Raw genomic sequence first — 21,242 nt, 5'->3', positions numbered from 1 at the left:
TATATTAAGCTCAATTCAGATAGAAAAAGCAAATAAGCAATAATATCTATATTATTCTCATCAGGCAAAATTATTTGATAATTATAACAATAATAATTAATATAAACAAATTGAATTATAACATTCAGTCCGATATTGTCCTTTTGTACACTTTCATCATTCACTTAAAATTCATTCAGGTTGGGGTTGGCAGATGTAAGCTATTATATGTAGAATAGATAAGCAACAAGTTCCCACCATATAGCACAGAAAACTATATTCAATATCCTGTGATAAACCATCACGGGAAATAATATTGAAAAAAGAATGTATACATATGTGTAACTGAATCACTTTGCTGTGCAGCATAAATTAACACAATATTGTAAATCAACTATACCTCAATAAAAATTTTTTAGAAATTAAAAAATAAAAATTCATTCATAAATTATCTGATAATTTTACCTGTTACAACTATTGAAGAGTTTGCACATTAATAACTTAGTTCTTGAGGTTCTATATTACTTTTCAGTGAGTGTAAATATATAACATAGTGATAACTTAGGGCTGTTCGAAATCCAGATGAGATGTCACATATTGTGATAAGTTAGTATTTCTTAAAACAGCACAATTAGTATCATTAATTAGACAATGGGATTTGTAAAATGTTGATAATATAGAAAAGTATAGAAATTAAAGAGTAACACTTTTAAGCAAATTTTATTCTACATACAGTTGACTCTTGAACAACATAGGTGTCAACTGCAGTTACACTGATGAGTGGATTTTTTTCCATTGAGTACATAGTACAGTGCTGCATGACCTGAGGTTGGCCGAATTTGCTCATGCAGAAGCGTGGATATGGAGAGTCAACACTATAGTTACATCCAGTGTTATTTTTTAATTAAAATATAGTTGATTTACAATGTTGTGCCAATTTCTGCTGCATAGCAAAAAAGTGAACAAGCAGTAATGTCTATATTATTCTCAACAGATTATATGACTCAGTCATACATATATATATATACACATACACATTCTTTTTCTCATATTATCTTCCATCATGGTCTATTCCAAGAGACTGGATGTAGTTCTCTGTGCTATACAGTAGGACCTCATTGCTTAGCCATTGTAATGTAACACTTTGCATCTACTAACCCCCAAATCCCAGTCCATCCCTCTCCCTTCTCCCTCCCCCTTGGCAACCTCAAGTCTGCTCTCGAGGTCTGTGAGTCAGTTTCTGTTCTGTAGATGATAGGACAAACGAACCTATCTATATCCAGGCTTTTGACAGCTTGGAGGGTGAGCACCGTTAACTCCCACATTATTCAAGGGCCAACAGTATTTCAAATTAAGTCTCAAATCATGCCAAGATTGTACACAATTTTAATTCAGATAGGGATGATAGCTAACTTATTTGTAATTAGATGTATATATTTGAATCTTAATATATCTACCTACAGCATTAAAGAAAACAATGCAACATAGACCAAAATGAGTTCTCTGTGCTATACAGTAGATAATATAGAAATATATAATATATATTATATATATTACCAATTTAATATATTACCAATTTACAAATTGGTAATATATTATTAGTACAAAAGTAGCTACGTATAAAATGTATGTGCTATAATTTTGCTCAAACTAAAGCTATTTCAATAGCCTAGGGTAAAAGTTAGGTTGTAAGCAACCTGCCTGGTTTGACTAGGGTCTTATTTCGAACGAAAAATAAGAAACTTTCAAGACTTACCAGAACATAGCTGTCTTCAATGTACAAGTTCATAAACAGTAGGAAAATGACAAGAACTCCCAAGAATGAGACCGTAAAACGTTTTCGCAGGCATCGCATTTTATCTAGTATTTCAAAAATATGTTTCACTTGGTGAAATTTAAACATTCTTTCCTGTGGAAAAGAGGCACCGAATTACTAACAATGTATTTTGTAGGCAAACACTTCTTTCTCATATATAAATTGAAATTCATCAAGACCCAGGCCTTTACAAAATCTCACCCTTCACATGTTTGAACCAAAGTTGTTTCCAGTTTTACAAGACAGTTGGCATTAACCTAAGGAAAATGCAGTGATTTATGTGTATGTAAAGTAAATAAAAATGAAAAGCACAGGTATTTGTAAACAAACAAACATTGGTAATAGCAGTAAAAACATACCAGTCCTTTTATGTGGAAGAATAAAAATAAAAGAGAACAGCACACTTTAAGATTCCATCTACCTCACCACGTAATAACGCAGTGAAATGGAAATAACTGCAAGCATGGGCCTAGAATTGATCTGAGCAGGTGCACTGAAAAGAGTGATGGGGAAGAAATACAGGTGAAAGAAAAAGAAGTCACAAAGGAAGTCAAAGTTTTGAGGGTGAGTTCACACACATATCTGAGTTATAATTGCTTTTTTATTTTTCCATAATTCTTGCTAACTCAGAGTAAATCCTGGAATGGCATATTGACATTACCTTGCTTGATCTACTGCCTAGAAGCCTGGCTGTTGATAATGATTTATGGACTGCAAAAAGGCAAAATTCAAGTCAGCAAGATTAGTGGAGGCCTAATAATTTTCCATTTCACTCTTCTACATTTTGCAATATGCTCCATTTATAAAGTCATCCAGATCACTGATCATCTTTTAAAAATATATAAACATACCTTCAAGATAAAAGACTAGTTGATGCACATGTTGTCTAAAATCAACTATAATCTGGAAATTGTGCCACTTAGAGTTATATACTGAGTCCCCTTGGATTCAGCTTCAGGATGAAGTATTTATGGGCATAAAAAACTTCAGGAATTGCAAAAGGGTTGCCTCCCCAACCCTTACAAGCATAGCTGGCTCACAATGTCTCTCTTCAAGAAAAAGATGCAAGACAGCCTTTTTGAATCTTTGTAAATTATAGAAAGAATTAGGAGAATCAGGAGAATTAGGAATTAGGAGAAAGAAATGTTACAGGAATTAATGCTTGTGCCTTTGGCCATGTTTTTTTCTAAGGTTATTTCTTCTCGTTGATTTGTAATAGTTTTAAATAGCTGCACACATAGATCCTAATCTTTGTTTATGTTGAAATTATCTAAATACCTTCCCCAAGTTCTTCTATGTTTTCTTCTTTTCAGTATGGAGTTTGCAGTACAGTAGTTTTTATGTCAATTATTTTACGGATGTGGACTCCTTTTGTGTGTAAGTTTTACTTTTTATTTTTTAATTTTTAATTTTTTTTGGTTTTTAGAGCCACATCTGCGGCACACGGAGGTTCCCAGGCTCGGGATCTAATTGGAGCTACAGCTACCGGCCTAGGTCACAGCCACAGCAACGACAGATCCGAGCCGGGTCTGCAGCCTATGCTACAGCTCACAGCAATGCCAGATCCCCGACCCACTGAGCGAGGCCAGGGATCGAATCCACAATCTCATGGTTACTAGTGGGATTCGTTTCCACTGTGCCACAAAGGGGAACTCTCAGTGTGTGATATTTTAAAAAAAAATCCTTACTTTGATGTCACATGGGCACTCTCCTTTATTTTCTTCTGGGATTTATTGTTTGTCCTTCATAAATAGATTTTTAAAACACATCTGGAATTTATCTTTATGTCTTACATAATGCAGTGGAATGACTTTATTTTTTCTATATGGAAAGCTGATGATCTCTGCTCACAGTGCATTGGTATAACTACTAGTCACATTACCACCACTAGTTCCAAGAGCCTGGGGAAGTATAACCTCCTATATGCCCAGAAATAAAGAAGAACAGGATAATGGTACCATATATTGAATCACTGCCTCTTTTTCTTTTGATTTGTGAAGCCAAATTAGGATCACTTTCTAATTTGCATTTATGGGTCAAAAATGTACTAGCAGACCCATCATTTAGAACCTTTTTTTCAATATGAAAATACACATATGGCACTTTTGAACTAAAACATCATAAATTGAAATTCTGTCGTCTGGTCCTGTCCTGTACTGTAATTTGGTTCTGATTCTGTAGATAAAGCAACAGTCTGTTTGTAAAAGATTTTCATTTGGATTTGAGTCAAGGATAAGGTGCCCTTTAAAAGTCACTGCAGCAGTAACCAGTTTAAGGATACCCAGTAGGGATAAGAAACAGGATTGGAGAGATGGACTTTCCATGTGGGTGCTAATTTCAAGAGAACGATGCTCTCTTAGTGTCTCTGGAACCCTAGGAGCTGGAGGGGCCACCTACTGGGTGCAATTCTGGGTGAAGCTGAGAGCTGTTAGCTCAAATGCTGTGAACTTGGATGTATGAGGCAGAACCTTTCAGGGTCATCTGAGAGGGTCCAATTTGGAGCAGGGTCTGGATAGGGGCTCATCTGTTTATATTCAGAGGCCTGCTCCTGGACCCTGGTGCTGCCCTCAAGGACATCTGTATTTTAGGAGGTGTTGGATTCAGGTCCAGGAGAGGATGTCCTGGGTGCTTGCCCAAGGGTTTGGTTGGAAGGAAGAGGTGGAATTGAGGACCTATCCTGGGGGGACCGTTGATTAGTAGAAAGTTTACATTACACATTTTGGTTCCAGGAAGGGATAAAATAGGGACTCAGGTCTGTGAGTATGAATTTAAAAGCACTGTGGATGGATGTTCCAAGGCCCCAGGCTAGTTGAAAGATTGGGTGAATAGTGCATATTTTGAGCCTGAGGATGGCTTGATGAATTTGAGAGGAGGTACCTCTAGGACAACAGGTGCTTTGGGGAGAGATTCTTAGCTGCTGAGTCTAGTTCTGTGAAGGACAGAGCCACACTGGTACCTGGGCACAAGCTTGAGTATTGGCCGTGAACAAAGCTTTCAGAACCCATCAAATATGTAGTAAGCCTGAATCTTCAAGTCAAACCACTAATGGAGGAAACTTGGTCAGGTAGCCTGGGCACAAATGTCTGAACTTCCTACTTCCTGTGCTGACACATGGCCACCCATCCCTCCACCTCAGTTTCAGAGCTCTTAGAAAACTCCACATTGCCCATGGGTTTTTCTCACAGTTTGTCCTCAGTAGTTATTTCAACATAACTGTGAGGGTGTTTACATCACAAATTTGTTGAAGACGAACAAGTGAAAATATTTTAAATGGGCAAGAATAGATGTTTGAATAAATGTAGCGTTAACAGAGTGACACCAAGCCATTGACAATGTTGCCCTAAATGCATATTTGGTAACAAACAAAGGAGTTTATTGTCCAGGTTATGCAATAAAATGGGGCATAATAATAATAACAAAAAGATTTTCCCTACCTAAATTTTGAAAAGGTGAAGAAGTTAAAATCTAATCATACACAAGTGACACGATATTTCTATAATTTGGGAAGACATGGCAATAGCATGTAATACATGTATTCCTTTTGATTCAACAATTACACTTCTGAAAATTTGTTCAAGCACCAAAAAATGTTTTTGCAAGCAAATGTTTGGCTATGGTATTGAAAGGCAGTGATGTTTGTAAAATAAATTGCAAATAATCTATGTAAGTTGTTAACAGTTATTATCTCAGTGTAGCAGATTGATCAGAAAATTTCAATTTTGTTTTTACTTCTTTAAACTTTCTATATATTTATTTTTTTCTTTTTATGGCTGCAGCTTCAGCATATGGCAGGTCCCAGGCCAGGGTTCCAATCAGAGCTTCTGTTGCGGCCTACAGCACAGCCACAGCAACACCGGATCTGAGCTACATCTGCAACTTACGCTGCACGTTACGGCAATGCTGGATCTTTAACCCACTAAGAGAGGCCAGGGATTGAAACTGCCTCCTAATAGAGACAATGCTGGGTTCCTAACTAGCTGAGCCACAATAGCAACTCCCTAAACTTTCTGTATTTTTAAAAGATCATGTATTTTATAACATTTTAAATTTACTTCTATTTCTCAAAATTCTTATCTGTTGGAAAATACAATTACAATTTATTTTCTGGATAAAAAAGCATAAACACAGCATTTTTTTAAGAAAATAGGATTTAAAATATGTAATACTTTATTGTTATGTCTAAGTTCAATATAAAAGATGAATCAAGAAGTCCATTCTAATTCTATTCCTTGAGACAAAGAGTAAATAAATAAATGTAAATGATGTGATGCAAACTGCATATGCAAAGTTCAAATGTAGGTAATTATATATAAAGATAATGTAGATAATAAGAACATCTAATAAGTATTTCTTAAGCACTTCTAAGTGCTGGGAAATACACTTCTCATGGATAATTCATTGAATCTTCAATATTAATGTTCAAACTTCAATACTACTATTAGATAAATTTTACAAATAAAGGTAAATAAGGCTTTCCCTGGTGTCTTCATAAGGAATGATTGCAGTTTTTAAATCTAAGAATTACTACAGAGTCTGGCCTGCTAACCATTATTGGAATACAGTTTATCAATTAGGTTTCCTATATTATTTTAAATATACTGTTGTCAACAGACTATCAATATATATGTAATGATAATAATTTGTGAAATTGAGCTATTGAATAAAATATAAATAACATAACAATATAATAAATATAAATTTAACTTTCTTGGCAGAAAGCAAAATGTTGATTAAATCTACTTTACCTAAAACACAGTAAAAATATAATATGAGGAGGGCAATGATATACTTAAAATAGTATAAGAAAAGGTAAAAATAATGTTTTGAAGATAACACTGTTGTGCATTCTGCATTAACACAAAATAGGACAAAACAACAACAAGACCCTGGAATATAATTTCAAAGATTTAACATAAATAAAGAAATGAAGGAGTTCCCTGGTGGTGCAGTGGATTAAGGATCCAGCATTGTCAATGCTGTGGCTCAGGTTGCTGCATGGCACTGATTCAATCCCTGAATCCCTGGTCTGGGAAGTTCTGCATGCTGTGGGTGCAGCCAAAAAAAAAAAAAAAAAAGGTGGAGAAATCCATAGAGAATAATGGTGGCCCCCCTGGTTCTAATATCCAATCCTCCAAAATTCATTCAAAACAATCAGAACACAAATAAACCTTCTACAGTTTATATATATGCAGCATAACCAGAAAAAATATAGTAGCACAAGGTCAATCTACATATGAGTGAAAACAGAAACACCTAGGACAAGCAGAATTGTCTGAGGAGTCCAAATCAGAGCAAACAAAAGAGATCCAAAGACAGATCAAACTACCGGTGTAGTTTATTAAGCAAACTACACCAGACTACACCACAGTAAAAGAAAAATTAAGGAAATTAATAATACTTTTAAACTCATATGTGATAAAAAAAAAGTACAAGGAACAAAACCGAAAATAAACATGTGGACTATATCCAACTGAAAAACATTTTCACAAAAAGAAACAATCAACAAAATTAAAAAGGAACCTACGGAATAGGTGGAAATATTTGCGAACCATGCATGTCTTGAAGTCAATATCCAAAATACGTATGGACTCAATAGCAAAAAACACAAAAAATCCAATTTAAAAAAATGAGCAGAGGATCTAACTAGACATTTTTGGAAAGAAGGCATAAAATAGCCAAACGTACATGAAAAGATGCTTAACATCACTAATCATCATGGAAATGCAAATCAAAATCATAGTGAGCTGTATCATATATGTTAGAATGGCTATTATCAAAAAAGTAGAGGAGTTCCCACTGTGATGCAGCAGAAACACATCTAACTAAACAGAGGAAAAGAATATGACCAAGAAATCATGTATTGATGGTATATGTTCTGACACGCAAAAATTAATTGAAATTACGGAAAGAGAGAGAAGAGGAAGTCAGTAAAATAAACTCACCTCTATCTACACTGTACAGATAATAGGTGTGAGTCAAAGATTATGATTTAAAGCAAACAAAACAAATATCAGAGGCAAAATTAAGGAAATGGGACTTGTGAGATAATTAAAGGTATTAGTAAAAGGTAACTACTCAAAAGAAAAATGCAAAAATTCCTAAAAACTCCAAAAGAAATTACAGAAAAAAATTTGTAAAAATCTACCACATGGAGAAATTAAGTATATCTTCAGACAATAGAGTTGAGATCAACCACATTAGTAACATCAGAAATGCTTCTTTCTTAAATGAAAAAGATCTTCGAATTAGTATTTGTGTGCACATGCACACATACAAACCCAAACTCTAAACTGTATAAAAGAAACATCTATAAAAAAGTAATCATAAAGGCTGATGGTAAAGGGATGAGCTAAATTTTTTAAGTACAATGAGACATTACAGTTTCCTCCTGATATAAAACATAAGTGAATATAGGCCACAAAAGCATAAAACTACATAATGAGGGCCCCATTACAAGGCTAAATGCCACAATTCTCAACAAAATGTTACCGAATAGCACAATGAGCAACTTCCCAATTCTGAAACAACAGAAAATTCAAGTCAAAATCCTCATTTAAGAATCTTAACACTCACAGTCCAAAGGCCAAAAGTTGTCAAATATCACAGCAGAAAAATGCATAAATCAAGAACTCTCAGAAACATAAGCACACATTTATGGATCTGCAAACACAGTGTGGAATATTAATATTCTCTGAGTATTTGACAATTTAAATAGTCAAAATATTAGCAAGGAAAGAGAATCTGCATAAACCAAAGTTATCTCTTATATTCAAAAAAAGTTGGTGTGTTTTGGTCAACAAAGTATATATGATAAGTAAAATTTTAAAGAATATTTCTTGCCTGACCCTAAACCAATACAACTCAAAATAATCCAACAGTGGAGGATAAAGTCATATTCCTTGAAAGAGATACATGGCCTAGAATATAAGGTGGAAATAGAATGGTGAGAAGCAAGAGAGAATTAAAAGCAAGGTATACAGATGGCCAACAAACACATGAAAAAATGCTCAACATCGCTGATTATAAGAGAAATGCAAATCAAAACTACCATGAGATACCACCTCACACCAGTCAGAATGACCATCATTAATAAATCCACAAATAACAAGTGCTGGAGGGGCTGTGGAGAAAAGGGAACCCTCCTGCACTGTTGGTGGGATTGTAAACTGGTACAGCCACTATGGAGAACAGTTTGGAGATACCTTAGAAATCTATACATAGAACTTCCATATGACCCCGCAATCCCACTCTTGGGCATCTATCCGGACAAAACTCTACTTAAAAGAGACACATGCACCCGCATGTTCATTGCAGCACTATTCACAATAGCCAGGACATGGAAACAACCCAAATGTCCATCGACGGATGATTGGATTCGGAAGAGGTGGTATGTATACACAACGGAATACTACTCAGCCATAAAAAAGAATGACATAATGCCATTTGCAGCAACATGGATGGAACTAGAGAATCTCATCCTGAGTGAAATGAGCCAGAAAGACAAAGACAAATACCATATGATATCACTTATAACTGGAATCTAACATCCAGCACAAATGAACATCTCCTCAGAAAAGAAAATCATGGACTTGGAGAAGAGACTTGTGGCTGCCTGATGGGAGGGGGAGGAAGTGGGAGGGATCGGGAGCTTGGGCTTATCAGACACAACTTAGAATAGATTTACAAGGAGATCCTGCTGAATAGCATTGAGAACTATGTCTAGATACTCATGTTGCAACAGAAGAAAGGGTGGGGGAAAAACTGTAATTGCAATGTATACATGTAAGGATAACCTGACCCCCTTGCTGTACAGTGGGAAAATAAAAAAAATTATATATAAAAAAATATTTACATAAAAACGTGTGCACAAATGTTCACTGCAGTATTTTCACCGTAGCCAAAAATGTCCTTGAAGTAATAAATGGATAAACGAAAAAATAAAATAAAAAAAATAAAAATAAAAGCAAGGTAACTCCTAGATAGCAAGACAGAGATAGACTTTATTGGAAAAACATTAGTCACTTACCAACTCAGTGTAAAAAGAGAACATGTTGATAAAAGTTACTAACAATACTGATTATCTGTTGAAAACCACTAAATCAATCAGGGAAGACATAAGTTCATACTTTGAATTGCAATTATTTGAGTAAAAATTCAACTTCAACTTTTTAAACAGGTGAGGATATCCTGATAATATAAACTTCATGTAACATGTTCCTGCTTGAAAATATTAGTCCCTCAAATGAGGACAAGTTACTTGAACAGTATTTGGTTCCATGTTCAAAAAATGTCTTATTTGTTAGAAATTTTCTACGTGGTCATTAATAATTTCAGAAAAAGCTGAAAATGTTACTCAAATTTAATGGGTTGATTATTGCGGATTAGTCTTTTTTGGAAAAATGATGAAGTATATTTTCATGGCTGGAGTGAATTATTTTCTCAAATTGATGTGTCATTTCTGTATATGTCACAAGTGATTCATCTGTTAACAATATTTATTATGATACATTTTATCTCTTGCATGTAAGAGAGGAAGTTCTGAATGGGTTTGGTTTAGCAGTTTACTGCAAGTGTTTTCAAAAACAGTTCCTTTGTCACAAGTTTATAATACAACACTTGATTTTGAACACTGTTATAGAAATAAGAATATATAATAACTCCCCCCCAAAATGTATGCAAAGTTGACACATCTGGTTCAATAAGACTTCATCAGTTTTTTTTTTTTTTTTTTTTTTTTTTTTTTTTTTTGTCTTTTTGCTATTTCTTGGGCCGCTCCCGCGGCATATGGAGGTTCTCAGGCTAGGGGTTGAATCGAAGCTGTAGCCACCGGCCTACACCAGAGCCACAGCAACGCAGGATCCGAGCCGCGTCTGCAACCTACACCACAGCTCACGGCAACGCCGGATCGTTAACCCACTGAGCAAGGGCAGGGACCGAACCCGCAACCTCATGGTTCCTAGTCGGATTCGTTAACCACTGCGCCACGATGGGAACTCCATCAGTTTTTGTTTATGGAAGAGTCACATTCTCTTAGGAAGATCCAGATACTAAATATTCATATATATGAAATTACTATAACAAACTTCAAACACACAACTATAAAAAATTATTTTGATGTGTCACCACACCAAATAATTCATTTTTTTAAATAAAAAGCAACTATTTTCACCTATAATTTCTATCATCAAATAATTCATTTTTTTAAATAAGAAGCAACTGTTTTCACCTATAATTTCTATCATAAAGGTTATTACATGTGAATATATGGATAAATATACTCACATATAAAATGCATATTATATATTCCTATATTTCACACAGAATTTTGAAATTATAAATAGTGGAGAATATATTCCTGTACATTTATACACAAATAATTACACACATATAAATAGAGCTATGTTCACTGACAATGAGGCAGGTAAATCAGTGAGAAGATACTATTCTTTCTCCTTATTTAATACTGACGCTTCCTGAATTTTGTCTTCTCAATTTAAACCATCACCAAAGAGGCTATAAGACCCTCTTAAGATATAAGACCCTCTTCTTTTCCTTCTGTAATATTTGCTCTTTCCCACTGTTCTATGCAAGCTTCTTTTCTCTCTTTGCAACATTTTGGCATGACCTCTCCTATAAATACTTTTGCAGCAAAATTCAAAATTTAGATTTTCAGCTAGGACTTCCTCTCTGAGCCTAATTCCAATTTTTGAATAATGACTATTTTTTCTCTCTTCCTTTCTTTCTCTTTCTTTCTTCCTTTCTTTTTTTTTTTTTTTTTTTTTTTTTTTGCTTTTTAGGGCCACACCCATGCCATATGGATGTTCCCAGGCTAGGATCCAATAGGAGTTACAGCTGCCAGCCACAGCCACAGCAATGACAGATCCAAGCCACATCTGCGACCTACACCACAGGTCACAGCAACGCCGGATCCCTAACCCACTGAGTAGGCCAGGGATCAAACCTACAACCTCATGATTCCTAGTCAGATTCATTTCTGCTGCGACACAATGGGAACTCTGACTAGGATTTCTACCTAGAATTCCCTCTGACTACTCAAACACAAGGAATCTAAACCTATAGGATTATTTTCCCTTCCGGTCTGCTCCTGAAATTTAGGGATCAAGCTATTGAGAAGTACATAAGGCCAAGAAGGGATGTTGTTTGATGTAACACAGTTTATTTTATTTCTCGAAGACATAACTATAAATTGTTATGTATGTGGATAAACTTTTGTACGCAATCCCTCTTTCTCCCTTAAGCTCGGTATATTTTAGGCATCAACTCAGGAAAAGTACTGTTTTCCACACTGCCTCACGTGTTAATCTTTACGGATTTCCTCTCTCCTCCTACCAATGCCCACGTTTTGGAATTTAATTTTTTAGGTCACCAAAACGTTACTTTCTTGATGAAGAGTTCCGAACTTTATTTTTAGTCAAAAATTGTTTTTTGCTTGTTTAAACTTTTACCATTTTAGCTATACTTCTCTTAATCTATTTAGTAATTTCTGATTCTTGATATTATATGTTATGCCTTATTTCCCTTTGGATTCTGAGCTTCTTATCTGTAAAACAGTTTTTTTAAACTTATCATTTTACTTGAAACATAGAGAAGTGTTTTTTTTTAAAAGATAGCAAACAACTAACACCTTTTTTTTGGGGGGGGTGGGTGTACGCATTCTTGCATTGCAGAGATCTTGGACTTGAAGCGATGGGAAGAACTACCAACCTGTGAATATTTGTGTTTCTTTCCCACAGGGCAGCCCTTGTAAGAGCCTGCCTGAGAGCCTCCCTGCCATGACCCAGACACAGTGTGATCTCTGGGCTCCATGGTGGCAAAAAATGCAAATGAGCATATCAAAATTAATTGTGTCCATTATCGAAGCACTATAGAATTGTCTATATTTATTTTATAATTTATTTAAGTGAAAAGTGAAGATAATGCCACTTGTCAGTTTTGTTATTTAATGGATTGAAATATTTTATACCTGAGATAAATCAAAGTCTTTGGGGAGATGTAAGAAATGTAGCAGAAAAAATTAATGTTGATATTGTGCACACTTAAAAGACTGGTAGGAAAATAACTGGTTTGTGCCAGGGAGCCTCCAACAGATATAGTCTGATCTTTTTATTTCCGAAATCACATATGGTTGCAAAGATTTAGAAGCCATGCAATTTGGGAACAGATATTCTCTGCACCTATTAAACTACTTATCTTTACTACCTCACATATATACATACATATTTTAGGAAAAAGATCCTATCATTGTAACACTATAAATATCTATTATTCACCTCAAATCATTGCTCATGGAGGCAGATAAAGTGTTGGTTGTACGAATTCTTCATTGCCTTTCTTCTTGGGAAGACACTGGGGAAGGGGGGAAAATCTGTGTGCTAGTTTTCATCAACTCAAGAAAAATGCTCATTTATTAAAGAATTGATGCTGATATAAAGTGACAAGTGAATTACACAGGAGAGCTGTTTGCTTAGAGTGCATATGCTTGTGCATGTTATCATGTTTCTGGAATGTTATATGGATTATATGTGACAAACTACCGAATGTTAATGGCCTCAGTTCTCTCCCTCCAGCTCTTTAGGGTAAAATCACACTTCCCAAGGCAAACCATTCTACGGCTCGTATAAAAGGATGAAAAAAGGAAAACCATATTCCTACCCATCTGAATAAATGTGGCTGCATTCATCTCCCCCAAGGCCCTAAGCTATAATTTATAACATATTTAATAGTCTACTGTAAAATCAACAGTCAGACTGCAAAAGAAAATTACATTCTCACACGGGCTTGTATCCAATACTTAACCTCACATCAGGGAAAACATGAAAGAAGTCTTTCAGTTAACCGTTCATCAGTCTGACATGTGCCACTATTTCCTCTACTTGCTTGGCTTGCCTTTTTTAAGGCTTGCCCAATTTGTTTTTCTACATGGCTTTGTGGAAGGCTGCGCATGCCCCCGGGGCAGTGTTCAATACTTTCCAATGAACAGAAAGAATGTTGCTGACATAGCAAACGCTTCCAGAAGCCAGGAAAATGAAAAGGGTCTTGCAAAACATGATTACCATTATATTTTGTATAGAAGGCCCAGATATTCAGATACTGATAGGAAAAAAATGGCATTGTTTCTTCCATGTAAGATTTTTTTTTAATCAGTCTCAAGTTGCACTGTCCATTGGTAGCTATAGGTGGTAGCAAAGTGGAAAATTATAGAGGCTAGACTATTCCATAGGGTTCACAATGATGACCATAGGGGATTTATTTTCTGGTTCCTTTAAGCTTCAATGCAGATAGAAAATGTGTAGCAATTGACAGTTTGAAAGTTTTCTGCCACTGACTATAAAAATAGTAAAGCCTGAGATGAGGATTGGAAAGAAAGCATAGTCTTTTTCAACACTGAAGCTACGACAAGACTTGTACTTTATTTACCAACTTCTCTTTTAGACTATAATTCTCTTATCGATTTCTAATTTCTTTCCAGTGAGCTGAAAAAGGTCTGGCAAGAGTGGAACCAGTAAAAGCAAACACTGAACTAACTACTTTAGAGAGAATTCATGAGATGGTGCTGAGGAGAGTTATAGGCATGAAAACTGTTTTAAGTTGAGGCGGGAAAGAAAGGAATAAGGATAATCATAGTGAGAACAAATTCAGAGTGCTCTGAAAAGCATTTTACTTGATCTTTCACAAAATTCATGAAGTAGAGAAGAGTATATTTATGATGATTCTCACATTACAAATAAGGAAACTGAAGATTAAAGTGATGTGCCCAGGGACAATACTGTGCAATTATGCTGTACAGATATCATAAAGGACAGTTAGGTCTTCTTTCTAAATCTTTGTATGAATTCCACTCTCCCCAAAGAGTTTATCTGAGAGATATAAAAATTAGGTGTTTCCAAATCAAGTTTGGAGTGTTAATGCAATCATAATGAAAAACATTAATGATCATATTATTATTATTCTTTCACTAATAGGAAGAGATAACATAGATTATTTTTCTCCAGATAAAAAGATGGTAATATGTTGTCTCAATAAAATTACCATACATTTTTGTATAGCAGTGGATCAGGTAAATTTCAGCTTGAATTCATTAATACCAAATACCAATTTGAGTGGGTGTATATATATATATTCTTACACATTTTATTTAAATAATGTGCTTTATTAGAATACTAAGAGCTTTTCTCTTTAAGTAAGAATTGTTTTTACTAAGCTTGTTTTTAATTTCTAAAATGAGAATAAGTCTATTATATATAATTCAACACCGATATATTTATCTTCTCTTTAAAACAAAAAGTTCAGACTAAGTATCAGGTATTTGTGCTAGCCACAATGACTGCAGTTTCATATCCAGATTAACTAAAACAGAAAAAAAAACCAGAATGAAACAAAATAAAATAAAATCTTAGAGAGGGAAGTACAATGAAAACATATGCTATTGTTAGAAATATTTTCCTGGTAGCTGTTATCAAGAATTTTTAGAAACATCAAGTGATTGTTTAGCCTGTGTTGCCCTAGATGTTAAATATTGCTTTTGTTCTTTCAGCATTTATTGAAGCTTCACTATGTACATGAAATTGTGTAGAAAGAAAAGATTAATATGCTCATATTTTTCCACTGCTGTTTAGTTCAAGGTAAATGGATGGTAGATGTGCCAAAATTAGATCCATAAAATGTTACAGGTATGGCTTTAAAAATGTGCACAGGTTATGGCAGAAACACAAAACCGAGAAGAAGGGTGTTGTCCTGTTTATTTGGAAATGGATGTCTTCAGGAAATATCCCGTAGAGGAAGTAACAGAGACAGGGAGCAGGATAAGGGTGGGGAAGCTGCCAGAAAAAGGGCTTAGCAGAAAGCACCTTGTAGAGTGTACCATTTTCTTAAAATCTTACTACCATCTAAGCAGAAATAGTACAAATTAATGCACTACAAAACCTTGACAAATAGAATGAGCAGACTGATTTCAGACTTTTATTCCATAAATCATTTTATTAAAAAGGAAGATAATGAGAAAATATTTTGGGACTTTTGAAGGAAAATGCTATTGTCCTATAACTGGATTTCGCAAGAGTTACCTTTATTTTCCAGGGACAAATATAATATTTTATTCCACGGTAAGATCTTGTAAAATAAACCACTTAAGTATCTTTTGTTTTAAAGAATACTTATGGATTCCTGTTGTTGCTCAGTGGGTACCGAATACAACTAGGAACCATGAGGTTGCAGGTTTGATCCCTGGCCTTGCTCAGTGGGTTAAGGATCTGGCGTTGCCATGAGCTGTAGTGTAGGTCGCAGATGCGGCTTGGATCCCACGTTGCTGTGGCTGTGCTGTAGGCCGGTGGCTACATCTTTGATTACCATTAGACCCCTAGCCTGGGAACCGCCATATGTCAAAAAAAAAAAAAAAAAAAAGAAAAAGAAAAAGAAAAAAAAAGAATACTCAAAGATATCCTCAAAATCATTTTAAAGATGAATTAAGAACCAAGAATGGAGAGACATGGTCAAAAAACACTGCAATTCTCTTATTGTGATTCCAAATTTTAGAAGCCAATAAATGTAGTTATGCTCATGTTGATTTTGAATCTAAGCAGTCAGGTTGGACTTATATGAAGTAAAACAAAGCTCACTTCCTCTCGCTTGTACTTTTGAATTTTCTAGAATCAAGAAATATGTTAATGAAACTGTACTCAATATTCAGGTAGATTATATTAGCCATTGTTTATAGCCTCTTGAAGCAGGAACTGGATTTCTTCCATTCACAAACTTGCTTACAGTGGCGATAGCATTTTCATAGTTTGGAGTTTACAAGGGTAATTGCCAACAAAAGTATGGAATTGAGTCACTTAAAAGCCACTTCCACATCAAGAACGTGAGGAATGAATTTTTTTCTGTAACTTTAAACTCTTCCTGTGTTTATTGACACATGAATATATTCTATTGTAATGTGTCAATAAATCATCTATTATCTTATATATCACCTTGTATCTAAGATTTGTAAATATTTTAAATATTTACTATTCTTAAATACACACACAAAATTTTTACTATGTAAAAGGCATAGAGAAAAAGATTAAAGTACTACAATGAAATATTAATGTTGGTTATATGTACCTCCTACAAGAATGGATGGTTATTTCTTTACAGTCCTCTGTATTTCCCAGATTAAAAAAAAATATTTAAAACAATACATTTGTAATAATAAAGCACCTAAAATTCAACACTTTTTTAAATTACACAAAATTGTGAATTAAAAATACTAGAAGGGATTAGTTCTAAAGGTAAAGACTCTGTGTGTCTGAGACAAGCAATGTTTCAATTTTTTTTTCTCTCTCACTCTCTCTTTTTTTAATGACGTTACCTATGGCACATGGAAGTTCCGCAGGTCAGGGATTGAGTCTGAGCCACAGCTGCGACCTATGCTGCAGTCGCAGCAATGCCAGATCCTTGAACCCGACTGCGCTGGGCTGGGGATTGAACTCGCCCTTCAGCAGCAGCCTGGCCACTGCAGTCAGACTCTTAACCCACTGTGCCACAGTGGGAACTGCAACTCTTTCTCTTTTCGTGTTCTGTAATATCACTGCTTAGATATGATTTTTTTGGATGATGTAATTTTCACTTCAAAGAAGATTCCTAATTGCAGTCCAATACCTAAATGGACAACTTAGGCCATATATTTTTATATCATAGAGCTTGATCGATAAATAATTTCAGGTTGAGTAGAGGTGCTAATTTAAATATAAGATGACAAAGAGCATTAACTATTCTCCAACCTGCTCTTGGTGAAACTGAAAGTCATTTCCATAGTTAAAAGCTCAAATGGGAAGTCTATTAGTATGTCACTTAGGAATATTTATAGCCATAGAATAACTGTCACTTTAAAATGTATTTTAAAGTCTCAATTCCGTTTACTCACTTTGTCATCAGAAGTCTTAAGAGTTTCTAATATATCAGTTTAATTTTTTTCAATTCCCAGACTCTTAAGGTTGGGATTAAGCCTAATAATATTAACTGTTGTATGACAATCTTGGCTTATTTTGTTTACCCTTAGGTAGAAATAGAATTAAGACTGTCTTTTCCTGTTGGTTACTGATTTCTTAAACACATCGTCAAGTGATTTTTTTTAAAAAGTAAATGAATTTGAAAATAGACATATTAACCTAGATTTATTACCAGTTCCTTAAACATAATTTTTATATCAACCTTTCAGTCTCTCCTCTTTTTCATTCTCTCATGCTATGAATTACTTTATTGATCAGAAAGCTATGGCCTGAGTGCATAATGAAAACCATAATGAAAAACTCATTTTAAAAAAAATTAATAATTTCAACATTGAAAAACCAATTTTCCTATGCTCAATCTTGTCATCTAGTTTGCATTATTGCCCAAATGTACCCTAAAGATCGTTTGATTCATGGCACCGTGCAGATAATCAAATAAAATGAAAGAATTACATAAACTATGTTTCCCTAAGGCTAACCTCTAGCTCTCTCGCACTAAAGTAGTTAAATTTCTATATTCAATAGCTAACAATATTATTAAAGAATTAAAATTTTGCAAATGTATTCATTATTATTTTCATGTATTATTCATGTATTATTATGTATGAATGTATCAAAATTCATACAATAATATTTCCATCAGCTGCTTCAGGAATTATATAATGTGTTTAGGAAAACAGTTTATTAATATAAACTATAAAAAAGTACTAAAACGATTCCGAATTTAGGAAAGCATTATGATAGGCGCTGTACTACAGGACTTTCAACATGCGTTATCGATTTTAATCCTCCTAAGACTTCGGTAAGTGGACACCATGATATTCATTTTTTTAATCAGGAAGAAAATGAGGCTTTAAGGAATGTTTAATAAACTTGTCCAGGGTCACATGATTATTGATATTCAACCCAAAGGTCTATGTAACGTTATGTACTATGCTCTTAAACATTGTACCATCTTGTCTATATTCACACAGTGGAAGTAATTCATTATCAGTTCAATTCAATTCTGCTTCAGTTCTTTGTACAAAAATGCATATGTTTGTATGAAAAAAATGCATCCAAATATAAATTTCACCTGCCAAACTGGTCCATAGTTGTGAACGACAAATTAATTAGGAAGAATAATGCTTATAAACTTTATTGGTAATTTATTTATTTATATTTATTTATAATGCTTATTTCTATAGATAATATCCTACAGTTGTGATGGCATGTTTATGACACCAGTCTGGAAATGTCATGTTTTTGCTAATATGAAAAATTTTTAAATGCTATAATATTTGTGCTGGATATTAGATTCCAGTTATAAGTGATATCATATGGTATTTGTCTTTGTCTTTCTGGCTCATTTCACTCAGTATGAGATTCTCTAGTTCCATCCATGTTGCTGCAAATGGCATTATGTCATTCTTTTTTATGGCTGAGTAGTATTCCATTGTGTATATATACCACCTCTTCCGAATCCAATCATCTGTCGATGGACATTTGGATTGTTTCCATGTCCTGGCTATTGTGAGGGGGAGGGAGTGGGAGGGATCGGGAGCTTGGGCTTATCAGACACAACTTAGAATAGATTTACAAGGAGATCCTGCTGAATAGCATTGAGAACTATGTCTAGATACTCATGTTGCAACAGAAGAAAGGGTGGGGGAAAAACTGTAATTGTAATGTATACATGTAAGGATAACCTGACCCCCTTGCTGTACAGTGGGAAAAAAAAATGCTGTAATAAACAAAAAATGTGCCCAAGTCTCACTCATAAGGAGTGGGAATAGAAAGAAGACCTATAGTACTTTCATTAAAAGAAATTACTTATAGTGGATTTACATTGCTCTGTTAATTTCTGTAGTACAGCAAAGCGACCCAGTCAGATATCTATACACATTCTCTTTCTCATATTATCTTTCATCATGTTCCATCATAAGTGATTGGACATAGTTCCCATTGTGGTGCAGCGGAAACAAATCTGACTAGTATCCATGAGGATGTGAGTTCCATCCCTGGCCTTGCTTAGTGGGTTGGGGATCCAGCTCACAGACATGGCACGGATCTTCCCACGTTGCTGTGGTTGTGGCATAGGCTGGCAGCTGAAGCTCTAATTTGACAGCTAGCCTGGGAGCTTGTGTATGCCGCAGGTGCAGCCCTTAAAAGCAAAAGTAAATAAATGATAATAATAATGAAGTGATTGGACATAGTTCCCTGTGCTATACAGTATATTTTAATTACGTGAGTAATGCAAGAATACATACAAAGAGAAGCAGTGAATATGCCCTTCACAACATTCGTAAAGTCCTACTAGAGATAACCAGTTCCCGTTACAATTTCCAGGGTCTTTTCTACCCATGCACACTCACACACACACACTTTTTTTGTAAATAATACATATACATTGAATCACATTATGTATACTGATTTATGTCTTCTTGTCTCTTAATATATGTTGGAAATGTTTCCATGTCAGTACAAATAGGGTACTTTATTCTTTTAAATAGCTGAATAGTCCAGTTTGAATAATTATTTGACCCTTATTATAGGTATATATTCTAGTTGTTTCTGAATATTCTCTATTACAAAGAAATGCTATAGTAAAAATTCTCATAATATACCTTTGTGCATAATTTTTGGATATAATCTTAGAAGTGAAATTGCTGGGTCAAAGGACAGGTAAGTTTATAATAGATACTGCCAACTCCTCTTAACCTTGTAATATATTCTTGTGTATTAAATGTAACACATTTAAAACTGGTCCTGTGTTTGTTGTCAGCATTTCAAATGGATTTCCCCGCCTCCCAATACGTTTAAGCAGATCTGAGAGATTGCTGTTGACAGCTTCGTTAAATAAGCTTTCTTAGCTCTTCCAATCTGCGTGATTATAATTCCTCCAGAGCCAGAGACATTACTGAAAGGGATCCTTTTTAATTACGGTAGCAACAACAATGCATTTGTGTATGGAACCGTTTGCTAAGAGACAGTGATCTCCGCAGAAAATGTGCATGCTTCAATCTGCCCAGGATTTGGTTTCTAAAATTATTATTGACTAGCTCTCATTATATTATGAAAAAATATGTCTACATTCTTAAAAGAAAAAGAGCAACAAAATAAAAGACATGATGAAATATTGTTAGGAAACCTCCAGGAAATAGAGGATTTTTGACTTTGACACTATACCTCACAAGCAAACTCTCCATAAAGCATCACAGCAGAAGGTGAAAGAGACTGCATAGAGACCTCTCAGAAGCATATTCACGGCTATTTTTCTGACTATTGGTCCTTCTGATGATTAAGCACTAAAAGAAGACTTTTCTGTCTTCCTTGTATCCTCAAAAACAATGGCCAGAGACTAGGTTTAAATACCCTGACAAGAAGCATTGAAGATAATTAGAAATGTTTATATTTTTCAAAAATTTTCCTTTTATTACACTTTTACTTTGACAATCACC

General features: G+C 34.6%; 1 protein-coding gene across 1 annotated transcript in view; it reads right to left on the bottom strand.

Annotated features, from left to right (window-relative positions):
• MGAT4C (MGAT4 family member C) overlaps window positions 1-21,242 on the bottom strand; it is a 730,245-nt gene that overhangs the window by 11,172 nt on the left and 697,831 nt on the right. Inside the window, 1 exon segment of the mRNA NM_001001859.1 lies at window positions 1,736-1,888. Coding sequence (NP_001001859.1) covers window positions 1,736-1,882 — 147 coding nt within the window. The 5' untranslated portion in view covers window positions 1,883-1,888.

This window comes from Sus scrofa, chromosome 5, assembly GCF_000003025.6.
Source record: "Sus scrofa isolate TJ Tabasco breed Duroc chromosome 5, Sscrofa11.1, whole genome shotgun sequence".
NCBI lineage: Eukaryota > Metazoa > Chordata > Mammalia > Artiodactyla > Suidae > Sus > Sus scrofa.
This window is presented reverse-complemented; position numbering and strand designations above follow the sequence as displayed.